Source organism: Martes martes (assembly GCF_963455335.1).
Source record: "Martes martes genome assembly, chromosome: X".
NCBI lineage: Eukaryota > Metazoa > Chordata > Mammalia > Carnivora > Mustelidae > Martes > Martes martes.
The window spans coordinates 106846710-106864654 of record NC_137897.1 but is presented as its reverse complement, the minus strand read 5'-3'; the positions used below and the strand labels follow the sequence as shown (position 1 = coordinate 106864654).

General features: G+C 44.5%; 1 protein-coding gene across 2 annotated transcripts; it reads right to left on the bottom strand.

Annotated features, from left to right (window-relative positions):
• Nucleotides 1-21: 21 nt before the first annotated feature.
• Nucleotides 22-17154, bottom strand: HTATSF1 (HIV-1 Tat specific factor 1). Of its 2 annotated transcripts, XM_080795113.1 has the most exons (10): nucleotides 16910-17154; nucleotides 16447-16716; nucleotides 14546-14726; nucleotides 13851-13898; nucleotides 12891-13045; nucleotides 10553-10716; nucleotides 9492-9591; nucleotides 4030-4119; nucleotides 2780-2917; nucleotides 30-2291 (listed from the first exon to the last, which is right to left on the bottom strand). In XM_080795113.1, exons 2-10 carry the CDS (start codon nucleotides 16642-16644, stop codon nucleotides 1050-1052), a joined length of 2316 nt encoding a protein of 771 aa, XP_080651239.1. In that variant the 5' UTR covers nucleotides 16645-16716; nucleotides 16910-17154; the 3' UTR covers nucleotides 30-1049. The 2 variants fall into 2 exon arrangements, with proteins under 2 accessions (XP_080651240.1, XP_080651239.1); XM_080795114.1 differs by lacking the exon at nucleotides 4030-4119 and having other exon boundaries at nucleotides 22-2291.
• Nucleotides 17155-17945: the final 791 nt, after the last annotated feature.

Here is a 17945-nt window from a genome sequence, read left to right as displayed (position 1 = left end):
AGGGCAATAATTACACTTACAGACGGTATAATGAAAAAGCACCAATGCAGTTTATTTTAATGCTTCTACTTCACGAGAGTCACTTCTTAATGCTACAGCAGAAGTCAATTCACCAATACTTAATTTGGAAAGCACAATCAAGAAAGACTCCAATTTTTATTGGGACTACACAACTCAGCACAGTACTAGGCACCATGAATCTAGAACAAAAAAACCGAAGTATGCATGATACAAGTAGATCTTGAACTCCAGGGGATCCATGAACCTCTGAAAAGTGTATACAAAAAAAGCTGTGTAGTGTGTGCACACATTTTTCTGGGGAAAGGTCCCATGACTCCAATCAGCTTCTCAAGGGGCCCCCACAGTACACTGGAGAATTCTAATCTCCTCCGTATTTCCAGTACCGGAAGCTGGGACCTCCGGGAGTCGACTTTCGCACATCTCAGAGTCCGTTTTCGCAGCAAGAGGGTGGGAAAGAAAACAAGTGAAAGTAGCTCACAAGGACTAGGCGGGGAACAACTCCAGAGTGTTATTTACCTTGTAAGTTTAGTAACATGTTCTGGGGTAGGGAGGGGAAACGGGGATGTAAGTGCTGACGGAAGCTGGAAGCAAGAAGACTCCTACGAGCTTTAGCTTTATCAAGTCCTCACAAACACCACACTTTAGTATGAATAAAGCAACAGCAAGAATTTAAAATGCAACGTAACGCAAGTCCAGTTCTCCAGTTTCAGCATATTAACAACTTGTTTTTATTTTGGAATTATCACAAACTTCAATCAGAATACTTTAAAAAATATTATTCCGCATGCGTTTAACAAATCTGACAAAGGACGAGTACCCAGCTGACTTGCATTATACTAGGAAGTTTTACCTGAACGGCCAATTAACACAGATTTAAGATCAAGTACAGGTAACAGTGAAAACTTCAATGCGTTATTCTGCTGGTTTCCTACCACTAGGCACACGTTCATGTAGCACTACTAGCAATGACCCCAGAGCGTGGGCTGAACGCGGATGGAGGAAGCTCCCTACAAAGCAAGTTGAAGAGATTAAATGTCTTCGACGTCGTCGTCGCTGCTGAGGACGAAGCTGCTGCCTGTGGACAGGGGCCCTTCATCTTTCGCATTCCCCACGCCCCTCACTGTCCCTCTCTCGTCGGAGTCGTCGAACAGCTTCTCGCTGGAATCCTCGTCGTCAAACAGCTTCCCGTTGGAATCGTCTTCTTCGAACATCTTCTCGTCCACCTCTTCATCTTCCTTTACCTCGACGCCTTCCTCGTCTTCTTTGTCATCGGAGTCTTCAAACATCTTCTCATCAGCATCTTCGAGCCCCTTTTCATCTGCGTAGTCTTCGTCCTCTTTTTCATCCGACTCGTCATCGAACACCTTTTCGTATGTGTCTTCCCCTTCTTCCTTGTCATCGGACTCTTCGTCAAACTCTCTCTCGGAGACTTCATCCTCGAACACTCTTTCGGAGCTGCTATCTCCAAATTCCGACTTGTCGGAGTCATTGTCGTCGAACTCCCGATCGAGAAGGTTTTCGCCGAACTCCCTGTCGGAGCCCTCCTCCTCAAAATCCTTCTCCAGGCCGTTCTCTTCAAACTCTTTCTCGGAGCCCTCTTCGAACTGCTTTTCAGAGCAGTCGTCGTCTTCGGATTCCCTTTCTGAGTCGTCTTCATCAGACTCCTTTTGGGGGCTCTCCTCCCCTTCATACTCTTTGCTGGGGCCATCTTGGTCAGACTCCTTTTCAAGGCCATTCTCTTCAAAATCATTTTTGAGCCTCTTCTTTTTGGATTCCTGTTCGGGGCCATTCTCTTTAGCCTCCGTTTTAGGGCTACCCTCTTCAAACTCTTTCGCAGGACTGCCTTCTCCAGGCTCTCGCTCAGGGTAGTCGTCTTCGCGCTCTCTCTTGGGGCAGCCTTCCTCGGACTCTGTCTTGACGCCGCCTTCTTCAGATTCTTTCTGGGGGCAGCCTTCTTCAGCCTCTTTCTCGGGGCCACTTTCTTTGGCATCTTTCTCAGAAGCATCGCCTTCAAATTCTCCTCCGTCTTCGGTTTTTTCAAACTTCTTTTCATCGATAGGTTCTTCGAACGCCATTTCATTTGCGGCTTCTTGTGCATTCATTTTCGATGTACTAGGGTGCTCCGAAAAATGCCTTACTCTAGAAGGCCCTGCCCTTTCCGAAGCACAAACGGAATTCGAACGCCGAAGGCCTCTGTTGGCCTCGGGAGCATTGAGGAAAGCCTCCCATCCTCTCAGCCTCTCCTCCCTTTCCCTTGTGGTCTCTTCCACCTGCGGAGAAATAGGAATTGCCATTAAGGTAAGTTTGGGGCACAAAGAAGTAATCTCCCTACATACTTCTGATACCGACACAAGTGTCCTGATTTCATAAGGCATCTCTTCTTAGGAAATCAGAGCATTTCCTTATCTTCGGTTTTCAAAACTTTACGCATCCGTTCACTAGAGTTGGTCTTAAGATCGTTTAAAAAAAATGCCCAACACCACAGTCCTGCAGAAATGTTTCACCAGTGAAAAAGTTAATATTTGAACTCTCTCCGTGCTTCACTTATCATTCTTCTATGCATGCCTCAAAATTTCAGGCTTATAAGCTAAAAGACTGAAACATTTTTCTTTCTATGCTCTGAACGCAAAGTATAATTCAGAAGTATTATTACATTAAATAGATTGCATTGAACCCAAAACTTATCTTGAAGGACCACTAGATCAGTGTTTGTCAGTAACGATACAATTTCTGTGCCCTCGACAGTTGCGGAATTTACCTGGTAATCTGTAGTTCCATCCCATGCCTGGGCAGTGATTTGACGGCCCCCGAACCACCTTCCGTCAAGAGTCTGGATACAATAATCGGCTTCCTCTGGATCCTTGAAGGACACAGAGGCCACACCATCTGGGTGTCTCTAGAAAGGGAGGAAAAAGAAGGAATGAATGAGAAAACTAAAAATAAAGCATACACATCTGACAAAACCGGTACGCAGGAGTGTTCTGATGATTTAAGCTTAAAGGTTTTGTGTATGAAGCCATTCTTCCTTTGTACACCAGCCAGCTACTTGAAGCTAGCTGCTTCTTTTTTCTTCAAGATTTTATTTACTTATTTGAAAGAGAGAGAGAGAAAGAGCACATGAGCAGGGGGAGGGACGGAGGGAGAAGGAGACTCCCCACTGAGTAGGGAGCCTGATGCAGAGCTCGATCCCAGGACCCGGCAACCATGACCCAAGCAGAAGGCAGTCGCTTAACGGACTGAGCCACCCAGGCGCCCCAAAGCTAGCTGCTTCTTTAGCTTAATCTTGTTTAGCAAGAACCAAGCACGGCGACCTCGGAAATGCTTCTGCTGACAACACCGCCTAAAGAGAAGCAAGATGGTATAGTTGTTAATGAGTGTGGACTGTCCAGTCAAATAGCCCTGGGTTTAAATTCTGGCTCTGTGCCACTTAACAGCAGAATGACCTTGAGCAAGGAGCTCACTCAATCTCTAAAACTTCCAGCTTCCTCATCTGTAAAATGGGTATAATAGTATGCACCTACCTCAAACGATCGTGAGGATTAAAGGAGGTAACACACACAGTAGCTCATATGCAATCAATACATGGCGACTCTTTTCATTATTATGTGTTGATCTTGGAAGTACAAAGAGTAGGAACGGGAACAGACAAATATCTTGCTTGATTGTTGTTCTTCAAACATGGAGGAGGAGAATAATTCACAAAGGTGGGGAAAGGTGGGCCAACAGGGAACCACAAGGTCTCACACGTCTTTCTCGTACTTCCTTTCACCCGATCGTATACTCCAGAGTGATAATAACGGGAAATCACCGAGGCATACCGAGTCTACCAAGGCCCTGACTTCCGATCCACGTTCATCTAATTATTGCTAACAGAGGACTACCACAAGATAGCAGACCTACCATACAAAAACATGAATCCAAAGTCGGGGACATACTGCCACCTGGGAAGAACTTATCAAATGGAAAGAACAATTGCTTACGGATCATTTGTCTAAACCACAAACTTACATCAAAGAGAAGGAGCTTCCTAATTTGTCCAAACTTTGAACACTCTACTCGAAGGTCTTCTCTGATTTCATTCAGCACCAATGGATCATCCTGCAAACATACACACGATTAAAACAGATCTGCCCCCTTCTTTAAATATAAACCCTGAGAAATCAAATTTCTTGCTTTGACAAACCAGCGTACAGAAAAAGGTTTTACTTAGAAGTAGTTACTCTTGTCTGCGGGCTCCAAAATTTTAAAAAGTCAAAACCAAATGACGTCAGATCACTAAAGCTGCAGTCGCTGCTACAGGGGTGGCCCTGCTTCCAGCTGGAGGGAACGGCTAAGCATGGCTAAGCATGGGGGGCGGCGGCGGGACCGTGCTGGAGCAGAGGGGAGGGGGGCAGGGGAGGAGGGCTGGAAATCCCAAAGAACAGCAGCTGTAAGCGCAGGAAAAAGGTCCTCCGGCACATACAAAGTCGGACACTGCTAATTCCTCTTCTGCATGGGCATCGTGACTGTACTGACCAGAGAGCTCTCTGCTTTGGGTTTTGCATGGATTCCTATTTACAGAAATGCTGTAATGGGGAGACATCTATCCCTTGCATTGACTAAGTGTTCTAAGATAGTTCTTTGTGCTTCCAAGATTCTATTTTAACTCACAGGGTAAACCTCCCTTAAAAGGATTCCTGTTCATCTCCTCTCCTACCACACTGCAACAGAACCACACAAATAAAGAGCTGCTAATAAGCACACAATACATTCCTGGGGCGCCTGGGGGGCTCAGTCTGTTAAGCGTCCGCCTTTGGCTCAGGCTGTGATCTCAGGGTCCTGGGGTCAAGCCCCATGTTGGGCTCCCTGCTCAGCAGTCTGCTTCTCCCTCTCCCTCTGCACCCGCTCGCTCAAATGAATAAAATCTTTTAAAAAAATACATTCTTAAGCTGTTGATTTCTTGCAACTGTGAGTCTATTAGGAGCATTCAAATGCTGCTGCTTCTGGTGGTCCTGGGTTTGGGTGGACTCTCCGCCCCACAACAAAAGGACTTCAAATCATCTGGAGGAATTAGCCAGTCTCTCTGCAAGTCCCAGTGCATGAAAAGGGCTCACAAAATGTTACATCAGCGACCTGAATTGCAACTACACACACATATAAACAAAACATCCTACATATGAACTTCTACTAGAGTAGACTTACGCTTTTTAGGAAACATTCAACCTCATCTTGCTCACGGGTTTTTATTTTCCTCACCAACTAAAGAATTACAAAGAACAAAAAAAAAAAAGTGCCTTTTCCCTCCTAAAGTTCTCTCAAAAAGCAAAAATAAGGAGCTGGCAGGCAGATACTGACATCAAATTTAAAATAAAAGAGAATCCTAGAAATCTGAGCCTTCTAAAAGTACAGCTGGATTGCCCCCACTTATAAAATCTCATTTTGGAGAAGATGCTGTTGAGAGGAATGGGAACCGGAGCATAAAAGGCATGTGGTGGCCTTGAGGGGTGTGTGTGGTCAGCTGCTATCAGACTGTGTGTGTGCTTTGCGAAGGCAGGAATTTGGTCTAAATGTTTCGTCTGCCTCATAGAACCCAGCACAGGTGTTTCCACATGGTGAATAGTCAATAAAAAGCTTTTTTAGAGTTAGAAAAAAACCACTCCAAATACCTTAACTTTATTCACCAAGGGAAATCAGTATTATAGTAAAAACATACAAAATACTATTTCAAAATATTTAACAAATTTAAGGGTGATTCCATTGTGTGTGGGGGGGGGCGCACCACTCACTCTATTTCTGTAGCAAAGTCTCAGCACTTTTTCTACAAGGATACCAGATTTTAGCCAAAATCTTCCTACACTTCCGTTTTCATTTATACCAGCTTGAAAAGCTAATACAGCATCACTGCTGTATAGTAGCCTGAAGCTTAACGATAATAATCCCCTCCTCTAGGAAAACTCTTTAACATAGCTAAGAATGTCAAATTTCTAAACGTAACACTTGGCAAGCAACAGACTTGAGATGAAAATCAGACAGATGCACTGAAACCTTCCTGCTCAATACTCCTAATTTTTTTGGGGGAGGTGGTGGTGGTGGTGTTCTGTTTTCCCAGAAGAAATAAAGCATATTTCTCATTCCTTTCCAATCTAAACTTACACTGGCCACGATGGTGGCCACTAACCACATGTGGCCACTGAGCACTTAAAATGTGGCTAGTTCCCATTCAGGTGTGTTCCAAGTGTGACACGAACACCAGATTTTGAAGATTTAGTACCAAAGGGTTAACAACGTAACTCGTTAGTATTTTTATGTCACGTGTTAAAATTAAAAAAATATTTTGGTTATACTGGGTTAAATAAGGTTCATTACTAAGAGTAATTTCCCCTATTTTGTGTTCTAGTTAAACTGTGGCTCCTGGAAAAATCTAAGCTACGCGTGTGGCTCACATTCGGTTTGTTGGCCAGTGCTGGTATGAATGAGAAATCTGCATTTGCAACACACAGTTTTGGTTCTTCCACTCCTGGTATTCAAACGGGCCAAGTATGCAGCTTTACTTACTTATTTTTTAAAGTTTATTGATTTTTTATAGTAATGTCTATACCCCGAGTGGGGCTTGAACCCACAACCCCGAGATCAAGAGTCATACACTCTCCTGCCCGAGCCAGCCAGGCACCCCCAGGCATGCCTTTTTAAATAAGGCATTAAATTAAATATTGAAAACCCTCTGAAGTTGCCTTAAAAATATCAGCCTTTGCACTGTTCACCCTGATAACCAAAGAGTATTTTTAGTTATTTCGCTTCTCACGCTGGTCAACTCTTTGTGGAGTGAAAATACATTGCACCTGCCCCCTAAAATCTGATTTCTTTCTGACACCCCAGGAGCCCAACGAGTCCGTTTCTGTTTTCACATGGAATCTTTAGTCCAAACACTCCCCTCAAAACGTCCAGTAGCACATTTTCCGGCCTCACACCCGTACGAGCCCTACAGCGTCTACACCAGCGGTGTCCAACAGAACTTCCTGCGGTGACAAACGAGGATCCGCATTATCGGATACAAAGGGCTGGCAGGACTGAGGAATTCCATTCTTAGCTTTCTTTCATTTCGGTTACATTTAAATAACCACATGCGGCCGGAGTCTACCCTACTGGACAGTCACTACGCTGGACAGATTTATACTGACGCACTTTGAAGTTCAGGTCCGCAGAGACCAGGAACAAAAACCAAGCACTTTCTCTTTCTCCCTCTGCCCTCCCCCCGCTCGCGTGCACGCTTGCTCTCTCTTCTAAAGCAAATCAATCAACCTTCAAAAAAAAAAAACAAAAACCACCAAACGCATGACAAGATCCCTCTGTCTGACAGGCTCTCATGGAGCTGGCAGACCGCACAAGGGCAGGCAGACAGGCGGACAGGGACAGCACCCGAGGGTTTCTCCGTATGAGAGCTCTAGAAGCTCATCCTCCCTGCCCTCTGAGCGTTTGAAAAGAACACTTTCCTTCATTTGCAAAGATGCTCAAGAGAAAACGTGTTATCCGAGGAGTGAAGCGAAGGACTCTGCCTTGTAACAGGGCTCTCATGCAATCATGCTTTCACTTTTTCTTCATATAAATATTGAGGGTTTGTAAAATAAATACATACTGAGGGTCTACTGTATGCCAGGCAGAATTCTAACCGCTGGGAATACAAGAGCAAACGGGGGGACAGAGCCCTGGCTCTCACGGAGCTCACATTCTAGCACAGGAGATCCGGTTATTTCGGGTAATGATAAACGTTATGAACACGTTTTCAAACTGGTATAAATGAAAATAGAAGTGTAAGATGACTTAGGCTCAACAGGTAATTTAAAGGCTCTGTAACTCCAAGGTGAAGTTTACACACACAAAAAAACAGTTAAGAGCGTTTGAAAAAAGAACAAAGAGGTTACAAGCGTGAACCTTCTATCCTTAAAGCCATCCACTGGAGGAATTTGTAGGGGTCAAAATAAAGTGAAGGTGGCTTTCCGGAGGAAAGGATGCTCGTGAAGCTTGGGAAAACGAAGTTTGCACAATGTGATCGCCAGATTCAGGTTAGGTGGTCAATGAGCAAGGCAGGGGGCAAAACACACATACCTAATTATGCAACAGACTTCTACTTACCGAGGCTCTGGATAATTTGCCTTAAGATTGCATTAACATTCACATTCGAGCATTGCAAGTATGGAACGCGTGCATCAAGGATGTAAGTCATAGACGTTAACAGGTCATGTAATTTTGAAAAAGGCAGTTGTTTACGTGGCGGATAAAATGAGATGAACTGTAAGAAATCCGGACGTGTACCTAGTAGACCAGACACCCTGATCCAGTTACAAATTCCTTTCAAATCCCTACCTAGCAGGGAGAATGTTTCAAAGCCTGTTTCAAGATTCTTTAGAATTCTACTCAGAAGGGACATCCAGTGTTACAAATTGACCACATATATCTCTCCAGTGACCTCGAAAGATACGCAGACCCCCCCCCCCATGGGTACACCGTGAACCCAAGGTACACCATGAACTGTATCACATCACTACCGGCCCGGACAAGCTCCACAGACCACTCCTGGGTCCTCTCCGGAGGGGCTGCAATGAAACTGGTGTTCTCCTTGTTTCAAAGCACAGAAGGACTAAGAGGGGGCTTCGGGCGCAAACAGATCATTTGTAAACCTGGAGCTGTACAGTATGAAATTTTTTTTTTCTCATGTGTTCTCTTTATGGTTACTTGTTGCCTTTCTCTACCTCGAGTGCAGCTGGTGATCACTACTTTCAGATTCCAGGCAGAGAATAAAGCCTTGTTCTTCCACAAATGCGGCCACGGGTCTGTGGGAAACACCGACCAGAGTAAGAGGCAGGAGGCAGCGCAATGCGCCGCGGCGGCGGCGGCGGTCTAGGCCTCGTACACCTCCCGCACCCCCCAGCTCTTCGTTCTGCGGTCACTTTCACTTGCTGCTCTTAGTAAGAAGTTTACATGGACAGTGAGTATCATGAAGTCCTCCCGACACCACGAAGGCACTGTGTACAAGTCAGGTCTCGAAAAGCCACCATCACCATTTAAATATCGGGAGCCGTACTTCAGGAACCCGAGGGTTTTGTTTTTGGTTTTTTTTTTTTTAACGATCAGATTTATAGTCCCAAAGCGAAGTTCTCATTTGCAAGTGGGAAATGACTCCCCACCGAAACCAGCCTGCCCTTGGGGAAATGCACTCAAAATCCGCAAGCAGTGCCCAGAAATCGTTCAGTGATGTTTTTATAATGATTTCCTCAAGTCGCTGCCACATGCGGCTGGAGTGTGGGCGTTAAACGGTGTCCCCTGGGGGACTAGGAGGACACTCTGATGGACTCTTACTTCGCTCTATTTTCCTACCTGGCCAGCTATGTGGTTGTGTAGGATGGGGCAGGAGCAACACGGGGGCGAGGCAAGCTTTGGGCTCCCTTGAAAGAAAGCACATCAACGTTTCCGTCAGCGGGAATATCACCTCATACCTCAAAATCCATCGGATGGAACATATTTTTGATGATGACGACTCGCTCGTGGCGCATTCGGGATGGGCCAGCCCGTCTCTCAGGTCTCCAGTCCAACTGCCTAATGTGATAAAGCAGGAATGAGAAACTCAATTTTGTTTCATACTTGTGGGAGAGGAGAAACGGAGCTGCTACAATCCTCCTTTATCGAGTACTTAATGATACTAATTATTTGATTCCAAAATACCCGTATGCAGCTTAGTCCCAGTTCCCACTGGGAGACTTTCTGAAGTAGTAACAGTAATGGGTGGCGCAAAGACGGACCCAGGGTCTGAAATCCCCAGAGTGGATCTTTTCTCAGAATTGCAGTCTGGTTACAGACATTCTAATAAGACTCTTACAGGAAAGTGCCAATTATTTAGTATTTCTGTCTGTCTGGTATGCACGACTACACTTTTGAGGGCAAAAAGTAAGTTCAAAATTGTATTGGTTTTTAGGCATTTTATGATCACACTGAAGTATGTAAAACTACTCTGTTACGCAATCTTAAATTTTACTGGACAGGTGTTTATATAAAATTGGTAGGGATCTAGTCTAACTATCCCTGTAAAAACTACAGGCAATCACAACTAAACTCTTGTGTGATCACCGTATCTTTGGTTTGAGCAGCGTTAGAAATGCTCTCAGAACCCACTCCAATAAAACAAAGCACTTAATGCTTTAGCTCCCGGGGGGGGGGGAGCGGCTGTCAATCCACATCAAAAATGAACTAAGGGCTCTGCTACACAAGCCGAAACTATTTTATTTAGTCTGATGTTCGACTTCTTCCAAAGAGACGGCCCTCTCATCTCACTGAAGCCCGTGCGGTGTTACAAGTAAATGCCCCAGAAAAGGAAAAAAAACCGCCATTGCCAGATCATTCTATGGTACAAATAACTGAAGGTTTCTGATGATCTAATGAAATTCTTTGAAAATAACATATACGTACATTTGACGGAACAGAACTAGGTAGGGGGCTATACCAAAGACATACTCTAGGATATGTGTATGAAATCTTTCAAAAAGGGAAAAACGACACAAACTTCTGTTGCAGAGACAGCTTTTTCTTGTAGTCTTTGCACTTCTTCTTCTTCTTTGAGGCATCGTATTCCCCCTTCAGCTGAAACTTGGCCACTTCAACATGTAATTTGTAGCCTCTAATTTCATCTTCATCCAAAAGTTTTAATGCGAGATCCACAGATTCCCTCTTTGTAAAGGTAAAATGAAAGAGTCAGGAATTTACATGCTGCAATGGAACTCTGGGAGGTTTTTTTGGACGAACGATGACTATACATACAATAAAGACTTCATCATAACTACCTCCTTTGAGATAAAGAACTCTAGGCTGCCTTATCAGGAAACCTGCACTCTAGACATAGCTGTCCTCAACCAGCTTTGTGAACTTGGGCAAGTTATTCAATTTCTTCATCTGTAAAATGGGAAGAGAAATGCCTTCTCTGCAGGGTTCTTGACAAAATCAAATGAAAGAATGGACATAAAGGAAAGGGACTGGCATACAGCAGGTGCTCAATAAATTACATTATTATTGGAATCGTTAGTATTGCCTCTTGGAGTCTCAATTTCTCAAGGAGGCAGATGGACTTGTGTGATTTCTAAGGTACATTCGTTTTAAAATTCTTAAGTATTCCTTCTTAAAAGACTAGATGACTCAAAGAACTGGGGATAGCATAGCCAGCCTTTCATTCCTTTGTTCACCTATTAAAATGTAGGTCTGTGATATAATGTGAGGGTGATTATCTGACGACTTGTATATTAAATACACTTGTGGATTCTGTCAGCCCTATGCAGAGTCAAAGATCTGAGGACCTGAGGAAAACAAAAAATAACTGAACTTAGCTGCACAATCAAATATGGATCTTAGAACAATTATGTATCTTTAAAAGATTGTATTTAGAGAGAGAGAGTGCATGCCCATGAGCATGTGAGCATGAGTGGGTGGGGAGGAGGAGAGGAGGAAAAGAGGGGAAGGAAAGAGAAAGGGAGGAGGGAAGGAGGAGGACAGGAGGAGGAAGGAAGGAGGAGGGAGAAAGAGGGAGGACTCCACACTGAGTACAGAGCCCAATGCGGGGCTCCACCTCACAACCCTGAAATCATGACCCGATCCGAAACCAAGGGTCAGATGTTTAATTGACTGAGCCACCCAGGTGTCCCTTAGTTATATATTTTTGGAACTTAATTTACTGGTTGGCCAATCTTGCACTTTTTATCAACTTACTCAAAATCCCATTTTTTCTCTTTAAAACAGTAGAAAATTCATTCAAATTCCGTAAGAATCTGTTCACAGATTTTTAATAACCCTTGAAGAACTTGTAAAACTCGCAACTCTCCTTGTATTTGAAAATTATTTACTACCTATAATGGCCCTACTCACAGATGGCCCATTCACGTTCAAGAACCAGATTCAAAACTGTTGGCTTCACCCTACCCCTTTCTGATTTCACCGAAATGCTGTACACTCAACAACACACCTGTGGTGTTGGTACTGTTGTTTAATAAGTTTGATTTTACTTTGTAATTATTTTCACCTTCCATGACATAGGCACACGTCATCATTGTGCACATTTCTCCTGCATTCTATGATAATGCATAAAACATACCCCTAAGGTGAGAGAGGTTCTGGAAATGGTGCCTGTCTTTGACACTGAGCTTTCCCCGTGCAATTAACTGATGGGACCATGAACATGTAAATTTCTGCAAATTTCTATTAATACCGATCTCTCTTCTCTCCCATTCCAAATACATCAAAGAGCAAGCACGGCTATCCTCTCCTTCACAGCTGAATTCAAGGCTCAGAAAACTTTTTTGTAAAGGGCCACTTAGTAAGTATTTTAGGCTTTGTGGGCCATGTGGTGTGTGCTGCAACCACTCAGCTCCGCTGCTGAAACACAAAAGCAGCCCCCGACGAATGAGTCAAGGAAGGAACGAATGTGGCCGTGTTCGATAAAACCATATTTACAAAAATAAGCAGTGGGCTGGAGTTTGCCGAATCCTGGTCTCATTCATTCCAGTGGGGAAATGAAATGTTACCGGCTTTCTTTTCTTTGTGGATTTTTAAAATGTGTTCTGAGTCAATTATACGCGATAGAGTCCTAAAGAGATCTCTGCGGTCAGAATTCCTTCAAGACAAAAGAAGCACTTCAGGCACGTAACTTACACAATACCTTGGCCTGAGACTGTATTTTCCTACGACAAATAAAAAACCTCACCAATGCGATACACACTGGCACAATCTGAAATTTTAGTTTTCTTCACATCCTGTTCTGCGTAGTTCTGTCTTGGTTATCATCTATACGAAATTATAGCCCTGATTTCTGAGTTATAAATGGAAATACAAGAAACTTATTTGACCACATAACTGACCTTCAAATAACAGCAAAGACCATCTCCTTTAAGATTTCCTTGATTATCTTTGTACAGTTTGACCTTAAATTCTTCCGTTTGAGGATCTCTCATAATAATGCCAAACTTGGACATGAGCTGTATAAATTCATCCACTGTAATGTCTGGAGGCAAACCTGTAACATTAGGGAGAAAATCACAAAAGGCATGTACAGTAACAGTGTAGGTTACTTAAGCATTCTACCAATTAGGTATCTACAACTTAGATGAGCTCAAATCTGATTTTCTAAATGTCTGTAAAAAATCTCACACCTATAGAATTGAGGAAATGTCACGTTTTAATGTATTCAAATATACACTAAAAACACGTTTTGTGGGGCGCCTGGGTGGCTCAGTCATTAAGCATCTGCCTTCGGCTCAGGTCATGATCCCGGGGTCCTGGGATAGAGTCCTGTGTCAGGCTCTCTGCTCAGCGGGAAGCAGGCTTCTCCCTCTCCCACTCCCCCTGCTTGTGTTCCCTCTCTCGCTGTGTCTCTCTCTCTCTCAAATAAATAAATGAAATCTTTTTAAAATATCGTGTTCTGCTTAAGCCTTCTATCACTGTAGGGGCAGATGCCCTAAGTTACCTACAGCAGACAGAAAGGATGGCATACAAAATTGTATGCTTGTCATGTTTCTTAGTTTTGTAATAAACAAAACATACCCCTTACACATGTCAACTGCTGAACGAGAAAAAAAGGGCACAATGATAAAAAATAGACTTTAGAGAAGCTGAAAAGTATAAATCACTTCGTGAAAAATCTCAAACCATCAAGTATTTTCTACTCTAAATTTGTTTAAAAGAGGTGGGAGGGGCGCCTGGCTGGCTCAGTTGGTAGAGCACAATTCTTGGTCTAAGGGTGGTGAGTTCACACCCCATGGTGGTGTGGAGCCTACTTAAAATAAACAAACAAACAAATAAAAATTAAAAAGTACACATACCAGACACATATACATTTGTATTTCTGTCTTCTTCAACGTGAAACCATCCTAAAAATCAAAATTAAAAAAAAAACACACATGCAAGAAAGGTAAGAGTCACATTATGAAATCTTAACAATGCAGCAGTTTCTTGAAACTTGCAGGACTTTTCTTACCCTTAGAACGAGAGAGACTAACTCAAATCACTGTCCAGCTTTCAAAGTATTTGGATCTTTGGACACTAAATTAGTTTCAAAGCCCTGTCTACAAAAGGATGGCTAGTTATCCTGGTTCTTTATGATTCTGATACTACCTTAAAAAGAAAAAAACTCATCCTTGCACTGACTTTAGGCCCTGCATGCGTAAGTTGCTTCTGACTCCAATCTACTGTGTTAGACATGGCCAAGCTGAGGCAAAATTGCCTTGAGTTCAATTTAATTAGCTCAAAAAATGTAAGAAAATTATCTTACAAACAGAACTTTTGATAACAGCTCTGTTTTGCAAAGGAAGAAACTGAGGCACCGAATTGAAATAGCCTACCCAATGCCCGCAAATTAGTGTGAGAGCCACTATATGAACCCAAATAATTAAAAAAAAAAAAACCCTCATCTTATGGTTCCTTCAAAACTACTGTAATTCTCCAAACAGTAACCATATACACACATACTAACATTTAAAAATTTCACATTCCTGTTTTGCAAGCTAAATCCACTTGCCTGATTCGGCCTTTCTCTTTTCTCCCCTCTTTTTGGGATCACTGGGTTCAGGGGATTTTCTTTGTGGAGGTTCTTCTGCAGTCTTAGCACTGACTTCTTGTACATTTGCGGTAGAGCTAGATGCCCCATCGTTAGAAAAGCCATAATTGGCCTGATATGTAGCAATGAAATCCTCAGTGATCTAAACAAAAAATTCAATACACACACAGATAACAGAAATTCAAAAATGATTTCTTCCCATAAAGGGTTTATACAGTGTTAAATTTCAGCATATTTGTTTATACAACTGAACACAGAAGTGCTTCGGCAGATAACGGTTGTAGTAAATGGTGTAAATGCCAGAGTAGTCACCTTATGTGAAAAATGTGCATAAAATGATAAAAAAATAAGAAATGGGTATTTGGGTTATCAGCACAAAATTCTAAGATACTACTGGCATTTTAAGTGGTGATGGCACGTTTTCTTGTTGTTTCATTTATAAATCACTACCTCTCTACAGTCCACCTGACTAAGGCTACAAGTACATACAATAAAGGAAATACCAGATAACAATAAAACAGAACAAAACCAACAGTCAACTAATAATCTAATACCAGGACCAATTTTTCTTTTGCACAGAGATACACAAAAGTATACACACACTAAATATTTGATTATCTGCATACAGACAGCACACAAAATGGAACTGATCTGGTAAAAAGAGACGGGGGCTAACAACTGTAAAACTAATGTTTATTTTAACTCCATCACTAATTAAAATCACACTATCATTTAGGGTCAGAAGAAACTAAGAACGAATTCAACTCACATCTATATTCCCGGCTTTTAGGGGGAAAAAAAAATAAAGCACAGTTGCACAATGAAAGAAATGGGAATTCTTCCTTCATTCTGGTCAATGTTACGCACACACAGGACTGGGGAAAATTTTAAACTCACAGTTCCAAGAGGTATGGGCTTCCATAACATAAAAAGATAACAGTCACAAATCAATCCATTATCAGACTACTGTTAAAGGTACTCAGAAACCAAATGTGCTCTGAAGCTGGCACGACCAGTACAAGCAAAATCATAAATTTAACAATGTGGAGGGAATGGAGCATACACACCTATACACAATGGAAAATAAAAAGGCTGAAATAAATAATTTTAAGGGTAGCCGACGAATTACACAATGGAGACACGGTTTAAAGTACCAGCTTGCAAGTCCATTAGTGTGCTCCTAGTATCTTTTTCCACACACATGAGACTTTGATTAACAGGGTACTTTTACCCCAAAGTTTACAGAACCAAGTTAACACCAGTTACTTTACTTTGAAGCTGAAATACTAAACAATTTCCAAGCACTCTAAACAAATATACATAGATCTTTTCCACCCCTATTTTTGCGCCTGTGGTTACATGGTTAAAACACACATGCCTAGGGACAAAATTTGATAGGAAAGAGAGGTGCAAGACAAAGTTCAATCCCTAAAGAGATATACACCGCTACTTTTTTTCAAACCGAGAAGCTGCCTTTTGCACAAGGTACATAAGCTAAACAAATAGCAGAATTCCTAGGATAAGTGAGGTTGGCTATCTGAGATTAACAGCTACTAAATTTGCTCCTGGTGTTTTTCCTCTTTGCAATAAAAAGCAGTCACCGGTGCAATAACCAACTGTGACCTTCACAGACAAAATTAACAAGGCATAGAAAAGACTTAAGAATCAAATCACATTTAAGACATCTCTGTTAAAGATTTACGTTTCTCTATACATCGGTTCCGCAACAGAAACAACAAAAAGAAACGTCACTATCCATGGGGCTCTAACTCAGGACCTCAGCAAAGAAAACGGAAAAGGGGCGCCTCGCGAGGCCGGCCAGGCGGGCCCGCGCTGCAGTGGCGCCCGTGCCCCTCTCCTACCTTGGGGAACCAAGCCTTCTTGTCCAGGTCCCATTCGTAGGGGGTGTCAGCCGGCTGCTGCCCGAAAGAATCGGGTTCTCCAGTGGGATCCTTCTGGGTGTCGCCATCCTTGGCGTCGCCGTACAATTCTTGCATTCGCAACTGCTCATCAAACTCGTCGTTCCCATCCAAGTTGTTGCCGCTCGTGTTGCCGCTCATGTTGCCGACTTAGGCAAGGGACAGGCTTCGCGCGAGCAAAGAGGAGCACTGAGGCCGAGATGCAGCCGGAGGCTAACAGAGAAAGGGAGGTTAGCCGCGCTCGGCCCGCGTCCCGCCGCCCCCCGGCACGCCTCCCAGCAGCGCCCCAGCAGCCCCCGGGAGGTCGGGGCCGCCCGGCGCCCGCGCCGCCCCCCGCTCCGCCCGCCCTCCCGCCGCGCGCGCCCGCGCGCGCCGCAGCTTGCAGCCCGGCCGCGCCGCCGCCCACCTGGCTCGCTCCACCGGGCCTCGGCGCAGCGGCTCGACCGAGGGCGTGGCGGGAGGGCGCACGCGCGCCGCCGCCGCCGCCGCCGACCGGGTTTGAGACGCCTGCAGCCCCCGCGGCTCCCGCGGCCCCCACGGCCCTCGCGCCAACGTCAGGAGATTGCTGGAAAACTGAGGCCCGCTCAGGCTGACGCAGTCGCCATTGCCGGCACGTCGCGACGTCGCGGGTCGCGCCGACACGCCTCCAGTGGCGTCAACAAGCGCCGACGCGGGCAGGCGGGTGGGCGGTGCTGGGTCTATGGGCGGGGCGTCGGGGGGGCGCGCGGCCTTCGCGCGGCGGTGTCACGCGCCGTAGCCCACCCGGGCCTCGCGGGCGGGGCGGGGGCGGCGCGGGGGCCGCGGCGCCTGGGGACCTTGGGTTCCGCGGGGGCTGCGGCGGGCGGCAGCCGGGGGCGTGGGAATGTTCCCACTAGGTGGGCGCCATCTTGGGGGAGTGGATGGGGCGGGCGGGATGGGTTTGTGTTCCTGAGAAAAAGCTGGGCCTCCTTTCCCCGTTCCGCGTGGGAAACGCTTGTTCTTTATGATTTCCCTAGGATCGGCGCTGGCTCTTGGTCCTGTTCTTGGCCTAAGCTCCTAGCACAGGGTGTGGTGTCTAGTGCGTATTGAGTGAGTGAGTGAGTGAATGAATGAATGAATGAACGAACGATGGGTGGGAACCAACCTTATTTTCCCAGCCTCAGGCCCCTCCTTTATCTCTCTGGTACCTCCTCAGGCTGGAGATCAACTCTGGAAAGACAGGGGGTGGGGAGGCAGCAGTTGCCTTCCTCTTGAACACCATGATTCAGAGGTGCTCAAGCTCCAGACCTGAAACTTAAAACCTCCAAGTATCTAAGCACCACCTTTACTGTCCCAGTAACTTCGGGTTTTTTTGTCTTTCTTTTAGAAAACCCCAGAATATTTTTCCTCTATACAGCTTTTCCCCAAATTACATATTTATCGTAGAAAATAAAGAGGTTTGTAATTTTTTTTATCAGGCGGAT

Excerpts from the sequence above, each read along its gene's own strand:
- HTATSF1 (XM_080795113.1), bottom strand. The coding sequence starts at position 16,644 with ATGAGCGGCAACACGAGCGGCAACAACTTGGATGGGAACGACGAGTTT. Across the intron at positions 14,727-16,446 it reads AGAAGGCTTGGTTCCCCAAG|ATCACTGAGGATTTCATTGC; the intron begins GTAGGAGAGGGG and ends TTTTTTGTTTAG. Across the intron at positions 9,592-10,552 it reads AAGCTGTCTCTGCAACAGAA|GCAGTTGGACTGGAGACCTG; the intron begins GTTTGTGTCGTT and ends TTATCACATTAG.